Source organism: Panulirus ornatus, chromosome 45 (assembly GCF_036320965.1).
Source record: "Panulirus ornatus isolate Po-2019 chromosome 45, ASM3632096v1, whole genome shotgun sequence".
Taxonomy (NCBI): domain Eukaryota; kingdom Metazoa; phylum Arthropoda; class Malacostraca; order Decapoda; family Palinuridae; genus Panulirus; species Panulirus ornatus.
The window spans coordinates 8885787-8901684 of record NC_092268.1 but is presented as its reverse complement, the minus strand read 5'-3'; the positions used below and the strand labels follow the sequence as shown (position 1 = coordinate 8901684).

Sequence of the window (15898 nt, the reverse complement as noted above, 5' to 3'; positions counted from 1 at the left end):
TGATGTCAGGTCAGCAGATGCTTGGAAGCCCATCTTAGTTGCTTGATCTGACTTATCTAATGAAAAGTTGTGCTGTATTCTCTTTTATATATATGTATGTTGGAAAGGATCACAGTTTTGCACGTGATCAAGATATTCCTATGAGTCCACAGGGAAAATGAAACACGATAAGTTCCCAAGTGCACATTCGTGTAATAATCACATCATCAGGGGAGACACAAGAGAGAAATATAAGTCAGTTGATATACCATTTATCCTTAATACATCCCACAAAGCTTAGATAGATAGATATGCATCTATGGTTGTATAGTAGATGGCCAAGAAGATGTATATTATGGTATAGTAGATGATACGAAGAGGAGAGGTAGCCCACAGAAAAGATTGATGGATGCAGTAGAAGAACTGATTAGGGCTAGCGATATTGCAGATGAACGTGTTAGAGGAATCACAGGGATTGGATGCAGTGGAGGAATCTTGTGTACGGAGATGTTGTGAATTAAGACACAAGTCTTATGTAAGGAAGCAACCTAGTGTGCATATTAAATGAGTAAGAAGCACTTATATAGATATGGAAGTCCATGTTTCATTTTAATGCACTGGGCATCGGTTGACGATTCAGACTGATTTCTGAGGCTGTATTTACATATTCACCTCATGAATAAAGAAACATGATATACTTTACAAAGAAAAATTATGCCACTTTGAATTACTTTTTTTTTTAGTTACTGTTTTACTGTAGAGGATAACTTTCAATAGATACTGAATGTTCTGATGCATGGCTTTTTTCAGATTGGATCTCCAACGCTATGTCGGAGAGTGAAGCAACGGCTGGACTGGAGGAGTCTTCAGTTGGTAAGTCACTATTAGGATCTTTCAGTGCTGTCAATTATGAATATTATTATTTTACTTAACAGTGAACATGGCATGAGGTATATAAGCCTGAGAAATATTTGAATATGATTTATTAAGGTATAGTGTCGCATTCTTATTGGCTTTTTTTATTCACAAGACCACAAGTTTCAAATTCATTGCATATTTCACTGATACCATACGTTCCATGAGTTATCAGTCACACAAAAGATGCATAGTACTATCATTAGATTGTATACAGATGTCAACAGTACTAAAGAGCAACAGTAAACACTAATACAGATCATAGATTGGAGAAAAAGAATTCCTTTTTAAGAGACATGGGTGTATACCTCCTTTATGTACTGCTGCTGAAACTTATGCACTTTATGCCTGGATGTGGATAGGGAGCTGTAGTATCAGTGCATTACACATGACAGCTAGAGACTGACTGTGAATGAATGTGGCCTTTTTTGTTGATTTCCTGGCGCTACCTCGCTGAAGCAGGGGGTAGTGATGCTGTTTCCTGTGGGGCGGGGTAGTGCCAGGAATGGATGAAGGCAAGCAAGTATGAATATGTACATGTGTATATATGTATATATCTATGTATGTATATGTGTGTGTATGGGCATTTATGTATACATTTGTGTATCTGAGTGGTTGGGCCATTCTTCGTCTGTTTCCCGGTGCTGCCTCACTGATGCAGGAAATGGCGATGAAGTACAATAGCATAAAATAAAAAGATATATTTACTTTATATTAAGATTAGTTTTAGAGGAATTACTAAGGAGATCATCATCTGGTCTTGTTTTGATATTCATTAGCAAGAAATATTCATGTTAGATGTAGATTTTTTCCTCTCATAAACAGGGTTGCATAAACAGGGTTGTTGGGTTGTGCCCATAATGTAAGTGGTAACTGCTTTGACTTTTCTTAGGGGGTCTCTTGGTATTGATTTTCTAATCTCTCACAACAACAACTACTTCATCACCCGTGTAGAGACCTTGTAGAGTACATTCCAGAACAGACTGAGTGGTTGCTAAGGTGACAGTACTTTTTAGACGTTTTTACCTTAGGTTTTTTTTTGTAAGGTCCCTCCTCCAGTACGCAGTTGTGCTCCCATGTTCTCTCATGACTGTCTGGAGGTGATTTTTTTTCTACTGTACGTAAAGTGTTATGAAGAGTTTGTATTTTCCTATCACATCTTTTGAAAAAGAAATTTCTTTGGCTATGGCAACAACTAGTCCAAATGGCACGAGCTTCTGTGGTTGATGAGTGATGGGGATTGGCATGCACCTTGGTGCGAGCCTACTACTATCCCTTTGTTGCTATAGGTCTGGATGTTTGGTCAGTGTGAATGAGCATTAGGTAAGGGTCCAGATTTTGTTTAAAATATATCTTTCATATTTCAAAACCTCTTTTTTTCCCCAGAAGTTGTCTTGAAACTGGTTTAAAATCTCTTGAATTAATAAGGTATGGAGATTTTGTTGACGAATTTGTAATGTAGCTGCATGTGTTAAATGACTGATATAACTAAAAAGAATTTTTCTTTTCAGATGGCGATAAGGTTAAAGCTATCAATGGAATGAAGGAAATGGAAGAAGAAGTCAAACTACAGAATGGTGAATCTGAGAAACCGCAGATAAATGGTGATATAGAGAAAAGTGATGACTTTCAAATTGAAAGACATGAGAATGAGTTAAATGAGAAGCCTGATGATCACAGGCACAAAGACGGAGATAGTATTTCCACAAAATACGATGGTGTGGTGACAGAAAGAGTTGTGAAATTAGATTGTGAAGTGTCAAATGAAATACATAAAGAAAATAAGGAAGAAAAGGAAGAAAAAACAGAACAAAATGAGGAAACAGAAAGTGTAAATGACAAAGTGGTTAAAGAAAAAGAACAAGTGAATGATGAAGAGACAGAAAAGGATGACAAAGAGAAAGATGTAAGTAGCCAAGAGAAAGAGAAAGACAAGGAGAAGGAGAAGGAAAAGGAGGAAAAGAAAGAACAGAAAGAGCAAGGGGAAGGAAAGGAAAAAGATGAAGAGAAGAAAGAAAAGGAGGTGGTGGCTGAAAAGAAAGAGGAAGAGGCAGTGGTAGAAAAGAAAGAGGAGGCAGTGGTAGAAAAGAAAGAGGAAGAGAAGAAAAAAGAAGTAAAAACAAAAGAAAGTACTAACAGTGATAAACCAAAGACTGGGAAAAGAGCAACAAAAGACACCTCCACAGATGATATACAGGAAGTAAAGGAAGTGCCTGTTAGGGAAACACGGCAACTAAGAGTTCGTAAGACTCCAAAGAAATACACAGAGGATGACGATGATATTAAGATAACTAATGAGGTGATTAGGGATGATAGCAGTGATATCGAAATGATTGAGGAGAGTGATCCCCTGGCAATAAGTGATGCTGATGTCAAAAAACTGCAGCAGAGGAAGAAAGAGGTAAGTTTGCGAAACTTTGTTCAGATTGCCTGTCTTTTCTGGAAACATATGCATCAAAGACATTACATAATTATGGTTAATCAGGATAGACATGGTTTATGCCACTTCTCCAATGATTTTGTTTACAGATACCATATTTTTCATTGATACTCCCAGTGTGGATGTATTGTCATTTTATTCCATTTGAACTATAGCTACATCTGATGTAGTGATGTAGGTGTTAATGAGTTGTGCTCCAGGTACAAAAGAGAGGGGAGACCTTCATGGAGGGATGGAGTGAAGAAGGGATTTGGGTATGGGGCAGAACGTTTGGGAGGGTGAGAGACCTGCATATGGAATAGAGTGATTGAGATTGGTGTGGGGTGATGTGCAGTCGGTGGGTTGAACTTACGTAGGCATATGAAACTGTCAAGGTTAACTATGGAATAGTTTATGGGGCTTGACTGTAGTTGGTGGGCTCTTGTTTCAGCACATCACATATGGCTACAGAATGGATGTCTGCAAATTACACAGATGTTTGCATGACTTTAGATGTCTTCTGACCCTATATCTCAGGTTGAGTTTAGACCTAATTTGGATGTTTGGTTGACCTAGCTGTTGAAAGCTGTGGTACCCCAGGCCCACATGACCACCACAGCCAGGTACAATTTGTAAGTACGTATCCAGGGTTGTCGTTAATATTTCCATTGTTCAACCCATTAAATGGCTTGGAGTAATGATGTACCAGTACCAAAATTTTTGTCAATACCAGTGCAGATACTGATACGAGTTTTATGTGTCACTACTGATAGATTAAAAAAAATGTATTGTTATTGCTCTGTTTATTTGAAATAATGTAAAGAAATGATTGGGAATGTGTTTGCCAGACTCCCATAAAAAGCATGAATAGAGATATTGTATTTTGAGATCATTGTTCAAGAGATAGGAATTATTATATTGTACATTGGTATATCAAATCATATAGGCTACTGCAGTCATAGTAGAATAGATAACAGGAAGACCTTTTTGATTTTTCTTCTTAATTTCATTTTAAATTTGATATTTTTAATATTTTGAAAGAGTGACTATAGCAGACCTGTTGTTCAGTAGTAAAAGGATGTAGATTAGGTCATCAATTTCATGCATAAAGAAATTATATTTGTAAAGAAACTGAATGACAGAAAAACTTTTTACATTGTTTTATGTTGTTTGCCTTTAAGTACACATTCTTCTTTAAATGATTGATGATACATTGACGTTATCAGTTAAACCAACTATTGTAGTTGTATCCTTAACTATACAGAAATACAACATGTCAAAAGAACTTATATTTTACTTCAAAAATTTTAGTAAAATTTTATATCCTTATGTATTACTGCTTATTTATGTAAAGAAATGGCAGCATCGGGCAAGCTTTTACTGATACTGATAGATTGGCAAAAGTGGCTGATACTGTGACTGATACTGAGACATAACTAGAATAGTATTCAGAGGTTTTTCACCTCTACAATTTGGGTAGAGCTGTTACAGCTGAGTTAGGTTGTTCCACCTAGCTGTTGACAGCCATACCGTGCAAGCACATACAACACCACAGGCTGGCTTGACTGGTACACTTTGAAATACATATCAAAAGCTGTCTTTAAAATCTCCACAATGCATCTGGAGATAATTCGCTTGGATGCAGAAATGTGTTGGAACAATCTTAGATCCTAGATGTTCAGGGTATCTTTATCTTTTTCTGCTTATCACACCCTTGAATTAAGGGGTACTATTGATTGCCTTCCATGCTTATCATGCCATTATGGAATTATGCTTGGATGTAGGTTAGAGACCATGCCTTCAAGGATTTTCCAAGCATGAAAGATAGTATGAACTACTGGGAATGACTAAAAACACCAAGGCTCCACTCTCCAGAGTGTAACAGGAGATATATCACCATTTACGCTTGGAAAATCTAGAAGCATGGCCTCCAACCCACAATCAAAAATAACTTTCTATTGGCTGGGCAGGCATGGAAGATTGTAAAATATCACCTTAGATATCAAAAACTGTGACGAGCACCAGAAGATAAAACATCTGGAACGTTCAGGGTCTGAGATTGTTCAACACTGTGTGCTGGACCAGTCAGACTGGTGGTCATGCTTGTATTGTAATATCAACTGCAAACGATGATGTGAAATTGTGTTGTATTTGTCTCAATGGGTGTCAATGGCAGTTATGAAAATGAGGCACAGGAGGGGTGCAAGTACATTTCTTTAGGGGACTGAGCTTTTTGCCATGGAGGCTTTGTACGTAGCCTAATTTATACATGTTGTCAGTTAGTTAAAAAGTTGTATATCTTCCTTGTGGTTTTTGCAATTATTCCCATCATATGGATTTTATGCGCCATGACCCCATAGCCTCCTTTGTCAAATGCTTTCACAGGGTCTTTGTTTTTAACTTCAGCGTTTTGCTTGTTCTCCAGGGCATCTACAATCTTGTCGTAGTGGTCAGGCAACTGAGAGGCATGATCTTCATGCCCTGTAACGTTGTTCAGTATATAAAGCTGGTTAGTTTACTTCTTTGGACTTCACTGGTGTTGGTTGATAATTATTGGGATTGCTTTCCTTCCCTCTTTTGTTGAGTGGAGCAATGTGAATCACTTTCAAACTCAAGGGTTATGCCAGAATTTAGACTTTTTGTCTGGAGAATATTAAATGCTTCTGCAAGATAGTTCCAGAAGTCTGGCCCTGGGGCATAGTAATGGGAATGTTTTTAGTGGCTGTCTCAGATTTGTGTGGCAAAATGTTGATATCTACTATGTAATGTTTGTGGATTACTGTTGATGAAGACAAGTTGTTTCTCTTTAATCAGGTTTTTGGAATGTTGAACGCCATTTGATTTTCTGTTTTTGATTACTATTATCTCACTCTTGTCTCCTGAGAATCATCCATAAATGTACTCTCTGTAGTCTTTGGTGGTCCAGTTGGGTTTGTGATCCTCAGACTGCATTTTGTACATGAGTAAAAAAATCTTTATTTCACTTATGGTTGTTTCTTCTTCCTTACCCTGCATCCTGTATGACATTTTGAGTTTAGAGTCTATGTTTGTTAGTTCATTTGTCAGGTTTCTTTCGTTTGCTGGGTGAGCTGTGGTTTTGTAGAGGGTTTGCAATTAATTTTCAGTTATTTAGGGGGTTATTTTTGTTTTTCTGGACTTTCCATACTGTTTTCTTACAGGTGTTCATCACTCATACTATGAAAGTACTTCTTCACATTTGTTTGAACAAGTTTCTCGCTTAATTTTCTCGTATGACCTTTGGTAGTTCTGTCCCTGTGGGATGTCCTGTAGGCAACACCTTCCTTGGTGTTGTTTCCCTTTGAATTTCATCTTGCACTTCCTTTGCCTGGGCCAGTGTCTCTGGTGCCATCAAGATCACTTTCCATTGTAACAATTTCCATTTTTGTTTCTACATCCATAGTGTTGATGGTGATGTATGTTTTCTTCTTCATCATAGAGTGAGGATAGTGAATGTAAAATTTTCTCCTCTGGATATGGGAAGTTTACAAGTGTTCATAAATGAATCAAGGAATTGAATATCTATTAGACATACCCTGAAGATAGTCATCTTGGATCGCGATTTTGATTACTTTTATTTTGTTGAATTTTATATTCATGCAAGGAAAGTGTGAAAAGTCTGCTGTCAGGTCAGGCATAAGATTGATCAATTGATTCTATTCATGAAGGGTGTGCTTGTATTCAAAACAGGTGCATATCATGTTTCTAGTCTACAGTTTGCTCCCTAACTCTCTCGCTCTCTCCCTTTGTGAGCATTTCGTGCTAGCCTTGCCATTTAAGAGACATCTCGTCTTAGCTACTGTCTCTCTTTTTACTCCCATGTTAGATTAACTCGACATATGTAATTTACTTAATTAGTGTATGAAATATACTTGACTTACAAGATTTACTTAATTGACATGTGGGATTTGCTTAATGTATGAGATCTGCTTGATTGACCTATGGGAAATTCACATAAATGGTATATGAGACTTGAATTGAAAGCAAAATATAAAGGTTGAGCATTAGCTTCAAACTTTATAGATAGATTTTTATAGATTGAAAAAAGATACTAAAGCAGATATGGCTTTTGACAGTCAAGAAGGACTTTCAACCAGTGTCAAGACTGTAAATGAATGAGAAAGGTTTATGTCTCCTTGGAAAGACTGGAAATGAATCAGAAAGATTTATGTCTCCTTGGAAAGACTGGAAATGAATGAGAGAGGTTTATGTCTTCTTGGAAAGGCTGTAACAGAGTCAGAAAGGTGTATGTCTTGTTAGAAATACTGTAATTGAATCAGAAAGATTTATGTCTTATTGGAAAGAATCAACTCAAGATCTCGATAGCGTAAGTAATACAGTTATTGATGTATTAGCGTATTTGCAAAATATTAACGAGTCAAATGAAGAACAAGACAGTAATGCAGATTAATGGGGAAAAAGTATGAGAAATAAGAGCATGAAAGTCATTGATAAACAAGGTGAAAAAAAAGGCAATAAAACTTTCCGATACTATTTGTGAAGCTTGTATCCAAGTGATTCAATGAATGAGGAAATAATCACCCAAAAATTTGTATGAAAGTACTCCTTTTTGAAGCTATGGATGCCAGAGAATGATATGATAAAGAGATACATGATTATATACCTCAGAAAGTATGCTGTAAACTTGATAAGAGTATATGAAGATAGGGAGATGAATGTAGGTTCACATCCACAAAGTGTAGTTTTTGAGTGATCAGGGGAGTAAGTAAAGAGAGGAGTAAATTTAAACATGTAGAACCAGTGGAATATGATAAAAATTCAGGAACCAGTTTAGAAAACAATGAAAATGCGAGCAGGGAAGGAGTTGACACTAACCATAGATATCAGAAAAGATTTACAAGCAAATTTGAACAGAGATGGAAACCAAAAGAAGGATATTGTGGAACAAAATCAACATTGAAAATAGATGGAGAAATAACAAAATCACCACAGATGCCATGCAGAATCTAAATCAAGGACGGCCAAAATATGAGTGCAGATATTACATGCCGCCATTTACCAAAAAATCTGGAATGGGATGAGGGCACTTTATCTTTGTCCAGTAACATCTTAGGCAACATTTCCAAAGGTTTTGCTAGTTCATTTGTAATCACTTAAGAAGACTTTAAATCTTTGTAGGCTGTTGTTATTTATTTCTGTGCAATCATCCGCTGCCCTTACACTAAACTTGTATTTCCTTGCATCTTTCTTGATTAGCCTCCTTCTCAGCTTCTGATCATGGCCTCAAGTAACTCAGCTACTGCATCTTGTGAAGAACTGTTCACTGTCAGTTGCATCAAATTAATTTAGGATCGTAAAGACTGTTCTCAAGTCACCACTCACTCTTGGTTGCTGCTCTTTGGATCCTGTCAGTCAGTCATATCTTTGTGGTTGTTAAAGTGTGATGACTGGGCATGAGAGGTGCAGTTCAGCTTCGCTCTAATTAATGTTGTGAATATCTTACCTAACATTTCCATATCCATGGACTTAAGTATGATTTTTATATTTGCCAACTGACAGTTTACTATCACAGCCATCCTGATGTCTAGCTATAGCAACAGATTAGGCACAGTGTCAGCCCTTAGATCACATGTCAATTTCTATAGCTTACATCCTGCAGATTATTATTCATACTGGGGATTTTTTTGCTGTGTTCCATCCTCATTACCCTGCTCTTGGAGTAAATTTCATCATCTGTTTATCAGACCAACTTTGGAGTTTGTCTGGGCTCCCCAGGAAGCTGATGCAATCATTTTTGTTCCATACATTTCTCAGGGTCTCAGCATCATCCATAGATTATTAGACGTGAGTCTAGTCCTTCAGGAAAGTCATTTACATGCTCTAAGAAGAGCTCTTTATAGTAGCCTTGATTGTGTATCCTCTGAGGTTCTTTTGTTTCTTGTGATCCCTCTCTTGTAGCTTTGTCCATCACATAGTAAAAAACAAGTACTACAGATAACCCTTGCCCTACAATGGACTTACAATGGTTTGACCTATGATTTTTTGAGTTTACGTTGGTGCGATAGGACTACGCATTCAGTAGAAACCATACTTTAAATTTTGATCTTTTCCTGGGCTAGTGATATGTGGTACAAAACTCACTTGCGATGGTGTTTTTTTGTGTTTTTGGATCCCATCTTGTTTACAAAATGCCCATCTGTCTCCTACCTCTGGTGAGAGAAGAAGAGGGGGGAATTATTCTTGAGATGAAATTAAAGATAATTTTCCAGAATGAAGTTATGCCTGAGGCACCAAGAAAGTTCTCAGCAAAGAAATTGGCGAAGGCGTTTGCTGCTATCAGCAGAGGTGTACAGATGTGAGAAGAAATGGATGTCAGTTATGAAAGATTTGTAAGAACTGACAGGCAGATACAGGATGCTCTAGCTTATTACAGAGAAATGCATGATTAGAGGAAGAAAAAACTATAGTTGATACTTGATATCTTCCTGAAGAAATCTAAACCCATCAACAAGTGTCAGTGCCCTAGTACCTTCAATCAGCTATTCTCAAGCCTCATCAGAAGAGAGAGAAATTGATTCTGTTGATGTAGTATCCTCATCGTTTAGCAATTGATTTTAGTGTTGAATGCTTCAAGCATTCTTCAGGCCCAGTGTGCTTTCAGCTGTGTACATTAATGATGAGTACCTATACAACCATTTTTTTCAGTACTGTGTTCAATAAATTACATGAGATACTCAACACTTTTATTATAAAGTGGGCATTGTATTAGATGATTTTGTCCAAGTGTAGGCTCATGTAAGTGTTCTGAGAATGTTTAAGGTAGGCTCGCCTAAGCTATGATGTTCAGTAGGTCAGATGTACGGTATTAAGTGCATTTTCAGCGTACAATAGGCTTATCGGAATGTAGCCCTGTTGTGAATTGTGCATCTGTACTACAAGATCAATCTTTCATAATGTACTTCATATTTAATGTTTTCCATTCACATGCTGTTTTTGTGACTTGTTTTTGCGTCAGTGTCATATAAACAGAATGAGGAACAGGAGGGATACAAGCATAGTTCAATGAAGGACTGAGCTTTTTACTGTCGAGGCAGTCACTGGAAATAGCATGGTTTACAATTGCATGTTGTGATCTGTTGGTTAAAAGTTATGTATCCATCTACCTATTTTTTTTGGTTATTCCCATCTGCATTTTTTTGTGCTGTTACATCACAGGAAAGTTCATCAAGTGCTTTTGCAAAGTCTGTGTAAATCATGTTAGCAAATTGTTTGTTCTCCAGAGCTTCACCGTTCTCATTGTAGTGGTCAAGCAGCTGAGAGAAGCAAGATCTTCCCATCCTAAAACCATGTGGTCCTGGGTTATGTATATTGTTTGATTTTATAAGTGTGCAGGTTGAACAACATTTATACATGGTGTAATTATTATTGACGAATATGCACTTTTATTTTTGGCATTATTAGTTTATGAATTAGGTAAGATACTTTTCAAGTGTGGTTGAGAGAGCAGAAGAGGGTGTTTTGAAATGGTTTTGTCACATGGAGAGAATGAGTGAGGAAAGATTGACAAAAAGGATATATGTGTCAGAGGTGGACGGAATGAGGAGAAATGGGAGACCATATTGGAGATGGAAGGATGGAGTGAAAAAGATCTTAAGTGATCAGGGCCTGAACATACAGGAGGATGAAAGGCGTGCAAGGAATAGAGTGAATTGGAATGATGTGGTATACTGGGGTCAACGTGCTGTCAGTGGATTGAACCAGGGCATGTGAAGCATCTTGGGTAAACCATGGAAAGTTTCATGGGGCCTGGATGTGGAAAGGGAGCTGTGGTTTCGGTGTGTTAGACATGACAGCTAGAGACTGAGTGTGAACGAATGTGGCCTTTTTTGTCTTTTCCAAGTGCTACCTCGCATGTGTGTGAGGGCGGGGAGGGGGTGCTGTTCCTCATGTGTGGTTGGGTGGCGACAGGAATGGATGAAGGCAGACAGTATGAATTATGTACATGTGTATATATGTGTGTCTGTTTATGTATACATTGAAAGTTATAGTTATGTATATGTGCGTGTGTGGTCATTTATGTATATACATGTGTATGTGGGTGGGTTGGGCCATTCTTTCATCTGCCTCCTTGTGCTACCTCACTAATGCGGGAGACAGCGACTAAGTATAATAAAAAAGAATAATGATCATACTTTTCAAGGGAATTGTGTAAGAATGACATGACTTTTTGGAGAATATTTTCTGGTTGGATGCTGATGTGGCATCATTATTGACTGAACTTGATTTCTAAGAACCTATCTGGTGTCAGTAGTGCTTGAAATCACTGCCTGAAATATAGCATTCCATTTCAAAAGCTAGGAGCTACCTCAGTGATGAACATTTGCAGCATGGGTTACGATTACATGTGAGGTTTTGACAAGAAGAATAGGATCCCCTGAAGATTAGACCTATAAATGTTTTTTCAAGTTATTTTGATTGAGTTCAGAGTGAAATGGGAAAATTCTCTCAAAATGCATAAGGATCTTTTGACAGTATAAGGTTGCCCAGTAACACAAGATTACTGATTGCTTATTAGAGATGATTATTTGTTGCAAAAATAATAATGAAACCATAATTTTCTTTGCAGGTTAAGACAAAGGACCCAAATGTAATAATTATTGATACTAACACTTTGCTGAAGAACCAAGGTAATCTTGCAGCAGCAGTTGCTCAGTCATCAAGTACTCCAGTCCAAACTGTCACAACTGCCAGGGGTACATCTACACCTGCTGCTGCTGCCACAGCTGTGTCAAACCTTAACATTCAAAATGCAATTCAAGCCATCACAGGTGGAGTGCCCGCTCAAGGTTTACAATCAGCGTACATAACTGCACTCCAGCAGGTCAGTCAGAAGGTACATTGTCAAGTGTTTATGTTTTGATTTACTTGTAGTTAGACTACTCAATTTTCTGAATTTTTGCATTAGATATAAATGATTTGCAAACTTTAGTCATGCACTTAGTGTTATGATTGCAAAATAGTTTATAGAAGAGCACTACGAGCTGGCTGAAGTTAGGTGAACCCAAAAATGATTACTTTGTTGTCAAAAATGTAAACCATACTGTGTATAGTATGTATTGGAAAATTCATAACAAAAGCTTGACTCTTAAGGCCTAATTTCATCTACCTTCATCCACATACTGTCGGTCACTGTAATGCAGACATATTTTATACCTTGTTTATTTTTCTGAGATCGCATTTTGAGTTAAAGAAATTTTACGGTGTATGGCATGTAAATTGAGAAACATAAAGCTGAAATTTTGTGGATATTTTCAGTTTGTTGCAATAAAAAGAATCATTAATAATAACCTCTGAAGGACCCCAGCAGTGCTCATATGTATTATGATATGAAGGTACTTGCTGTACTTGCATAAGTTGTCTCTTCCCACTCGTTTGATTTCAAAGGCGTGATGTAATAGTGTGTAAAAGTGCCTTATATCACAAGCAACTGTAACATGATTATGATCGAAGGTTGGGGGGGAGAGCTACGATGAGCAATTATGTTGTTTGAGATTAAACCTCCCTACAACTTTGGAGGTTCGGGCCCTCTGCTCTAGGGCGGCCTGCCGGTGGTAAGGGACCTAAGCACTGGGCCTTAGGGTTGGGCTTGTTTTCCCACCCAGGCTCCCACTCCAATGAGCAGGTGACTGGGGAAAATTGGAATTGAAGCAGGTTTAGAGATGTCAATTATATCATTTGGATAAACCTTTGTTTCCAGAATCTGCCTGTCGTCTCATGAAAGAATATATTTCATAATGCCTCTTGGGGAGTGTTATCAGTTGATAACCTTTTATGAAATTTATGCTCTCACAATGTTTCTTTTTTTTTTTTTTTTTTTTTTTTTTTTTTCCAAAAGAAGGAACAGAGAAGAGGGCCAGGTGAGGATATTCCCTCAAAGGCCCAGTCTTCTGTTCTTAATGCTACCTCGCTATCGCGGGAAATGGCGAATAGTATGAAAAAAAAAAAAAAAAAAAAACGAATGTTAGCCACTCAGAAGACTTCAACTAAGCCAGAAATGGTGTCTTGCATTTACATGTAGATAAAGAAACCAATCCATTGAATCTACATATTAGGAGTGTATTTGTTTGCAGTGCACCACAGATGTCCTTCATTCAACATTGGGTATGCATACCTTGAAAGTGGCATACAAATCAAATAACTTAATGAATAATGGTTTAATTAGGAAAATGGAGATGTGGTCTGTTCCCCCAAATCCAGACATCAGTTCTTCAAAACGGGATATTTAAGAAGTGGTTGATACTGAGACAGTTTATGATTTGCATTGAAACTTAGTAAAGGTGAATAAAAATTGATTACGATCCTCACCACTCCAGGCTGTACTTTTCCACACAAGAGATTGATGTTGGGTGGCTATGATAGTAATTAATGAACTTAATTTGGAGGAGGTTGGTTGAAGCTGAGAATTGCTGACAGGTTTTCAGTTTTGCTATCATTGGATTCCTTACTCTTGTAGATTTTGCTGACAATTGACTTGACTGACGAACTGAACCAATTGCTTGATTGACTGATGTTACAATATGACAATCATGTTTGACTGCTGTGAGTCCTTCACCATTCTCATGTCTTTTAAGTACCTCCAGTTTATTTCTAAAGTTATGTTTTCTACTGTTTTTTCACTGAGGGCTTGCCAGAGGTTGAAGAACCTCCTAGATGTAGTACGAGTGCTGTCATATCTCTGAGAAAACAGACAAAATCTTGATTGTGATGAATACCATGTGAACAACAAGCTCCGTGCCATGTTTGACTGGCATTGACTGCTCATTACAGTATTGCTCATCTGTTCAAAGTCAAAATTCTATTGATTTTTGTGAAAAACGGGAAGTAACCTATAAATTATTCATGTGTGGAAATGCTTATGGGTTCTGTTTGAGAAGAGGGATACCCCTATTATTATACTGTATGTGGCATCATCCACTCTATGGTATTTTCATGTATTTTACTTCCTTTTCATAATTTAAAAATAATCAAGAACTGTGAAAGTTGAATCACTTTTAGCTTAGATTTTTTTAATTTAGATGTGAAGTCAAAAGAGTGAGTGATAAGCAATTCGTTTAGACTCAAAATAGTCCAAAAAACCTATTAGTTTTTCTGATAGACTGTACATATCACATAAAAGTTAGTTTTAGTAGCATGTTTGCAATGATTTTGTCTCCGATGTAATTTTGCATCTAGCTGTCATGTGTAATGCACCAAAGCCACAGCTCCCTATCCACATCCAGGCTCCACAGACCTTTCCATGGTTTACCCCAGATTTTTCACATGCCCTTGTTCAGTCCATTGACAGCACATTGACCCTGGTATACCACATTGTTCCAATTCATTCTCTTCCTTGCATGCCTCTCACCCTCTTGTGTGTTCAGGCCCTGATCACTCAAAATCTTTTTCACTCCATCCTTCCACCTCCAATTTGGTCTCTCACTTCTCCTTGTTCCCTCCACGTCTGAGACATATATCCTCTTTGTCAACCTTTCCTTACCCATTCTCTCCATATGTCCAAACCATTTCAACACACCTTCTTCTGCTCTTTCGACCACACTCTTAATTTCCACACATCTCTCTTACCCTTTCATTACTTAATCAAACCACCTCACACCACGTGTTGTCCTCAAACATTTCATTATATTTATATTTATTAATTGTTTTGTCTTACTGCTGTAGGTGATTGAGGGAAAATATTATTGTATTAGCTTTCACCTTGTTTCATTGTATGGTGTTAATGATATGATTTGAAGAGTCCCATAAATGTTGAATCCACTAACCTGTCACTAACATGTTTGTGCAGTGTGACTGCATCACAGAAAAAAAGGTGTGTGTAACGATTATGGACTTAAGAAAGGCCTTTGATAATGGGAATAAATGTGTATTGTAGAAAGTGTGAGATAGGGACCTTTGAATGCTTTTAAGAGCTCTTATAAGGGAAGTAGTGCATGTATGAAGGTGAATGGCGATACAACTGAGTGGTTTGAAATAAATATGGGTGTGCATCATGGTTGTGTGATATTTCCATGGTTATTTAACGTTTTTATGGATGGGGTATTATGTGAGATAGGGCGATGTTGGTGATGCATGACCATGGAGAAGCAGAAGTTGCTGCATTAGTTGCATGCTTACTCGGTGGAATAGTTTGATGAAATGATGAACGAATTGTATGTGGGAAAAGGAATGTGTATGAAAGTAAGATGCTAATTTTCAAAAGGGAAGGAAGGTCATGTTTGTAAGGTCAGTTTGCTTGGTGGAGAACTGTTAATTGTGAATGAGGTTAGATATCAAGGAGTGGGGATCAGATGCAGTGGTAGTATTTTGCATATGGAGGTGGTGTGGATGGAGACAGTGTGTACAATGAAGTATGAAGCACTTTTATAAGTATGTAAGTCCATGTTCTGCTTTAGTGTATTGAGCTTGGGTTGAGAGTTTGTCTGAGTAATGTTGTAGAGGCTCTGTATCTGATCCACCCCGTTAGAGTGGGATTGGAGTAGTGATATTAAAATGGGAAGGGAGTAGTGATGATAGATAGATTGATTGACTGTAACACAGCCCAAACCCTTG

General features: G+C 37.5%; 1 protein-coding gene across 18 annotated transcripts in view; it reads left to right on the top strand.

Annotated features, from left to right (window-relative positions):
* The window catches only part of MEP-1 (zinc finger protein MEP-1), a 69550-nt gene that overhangs the window by 14469 nt on the left and 39183 nt on the right, over positions 1-15898 (top strand). For 14 of the 18 annotated variants that reach the window (XM_071688214.1, XM_071688219.1, XM_071688217.1 and 11 more), the window contains 3 exons: positions 790-852; positions 2406-3295; positions 11919-12185. In XM_071688214.1, the coding sequence (XP_071544315.1) occupies positions 807-852; positions 2406-3295; positions 11919-12185 (1203 nt within the window). In that variant the 5' untranslated portion in view covers positions 790-806. The remainder of the gene's footprint in view (positions 1-789; positions 853-2405; positions 3296-11918; positions 12186-15898) is intronic. The other 4 variants (XM_071688221.1, XM_071688212.1, XM_071688210.1 and 1 more) reach the window with 1 other exon arrangement.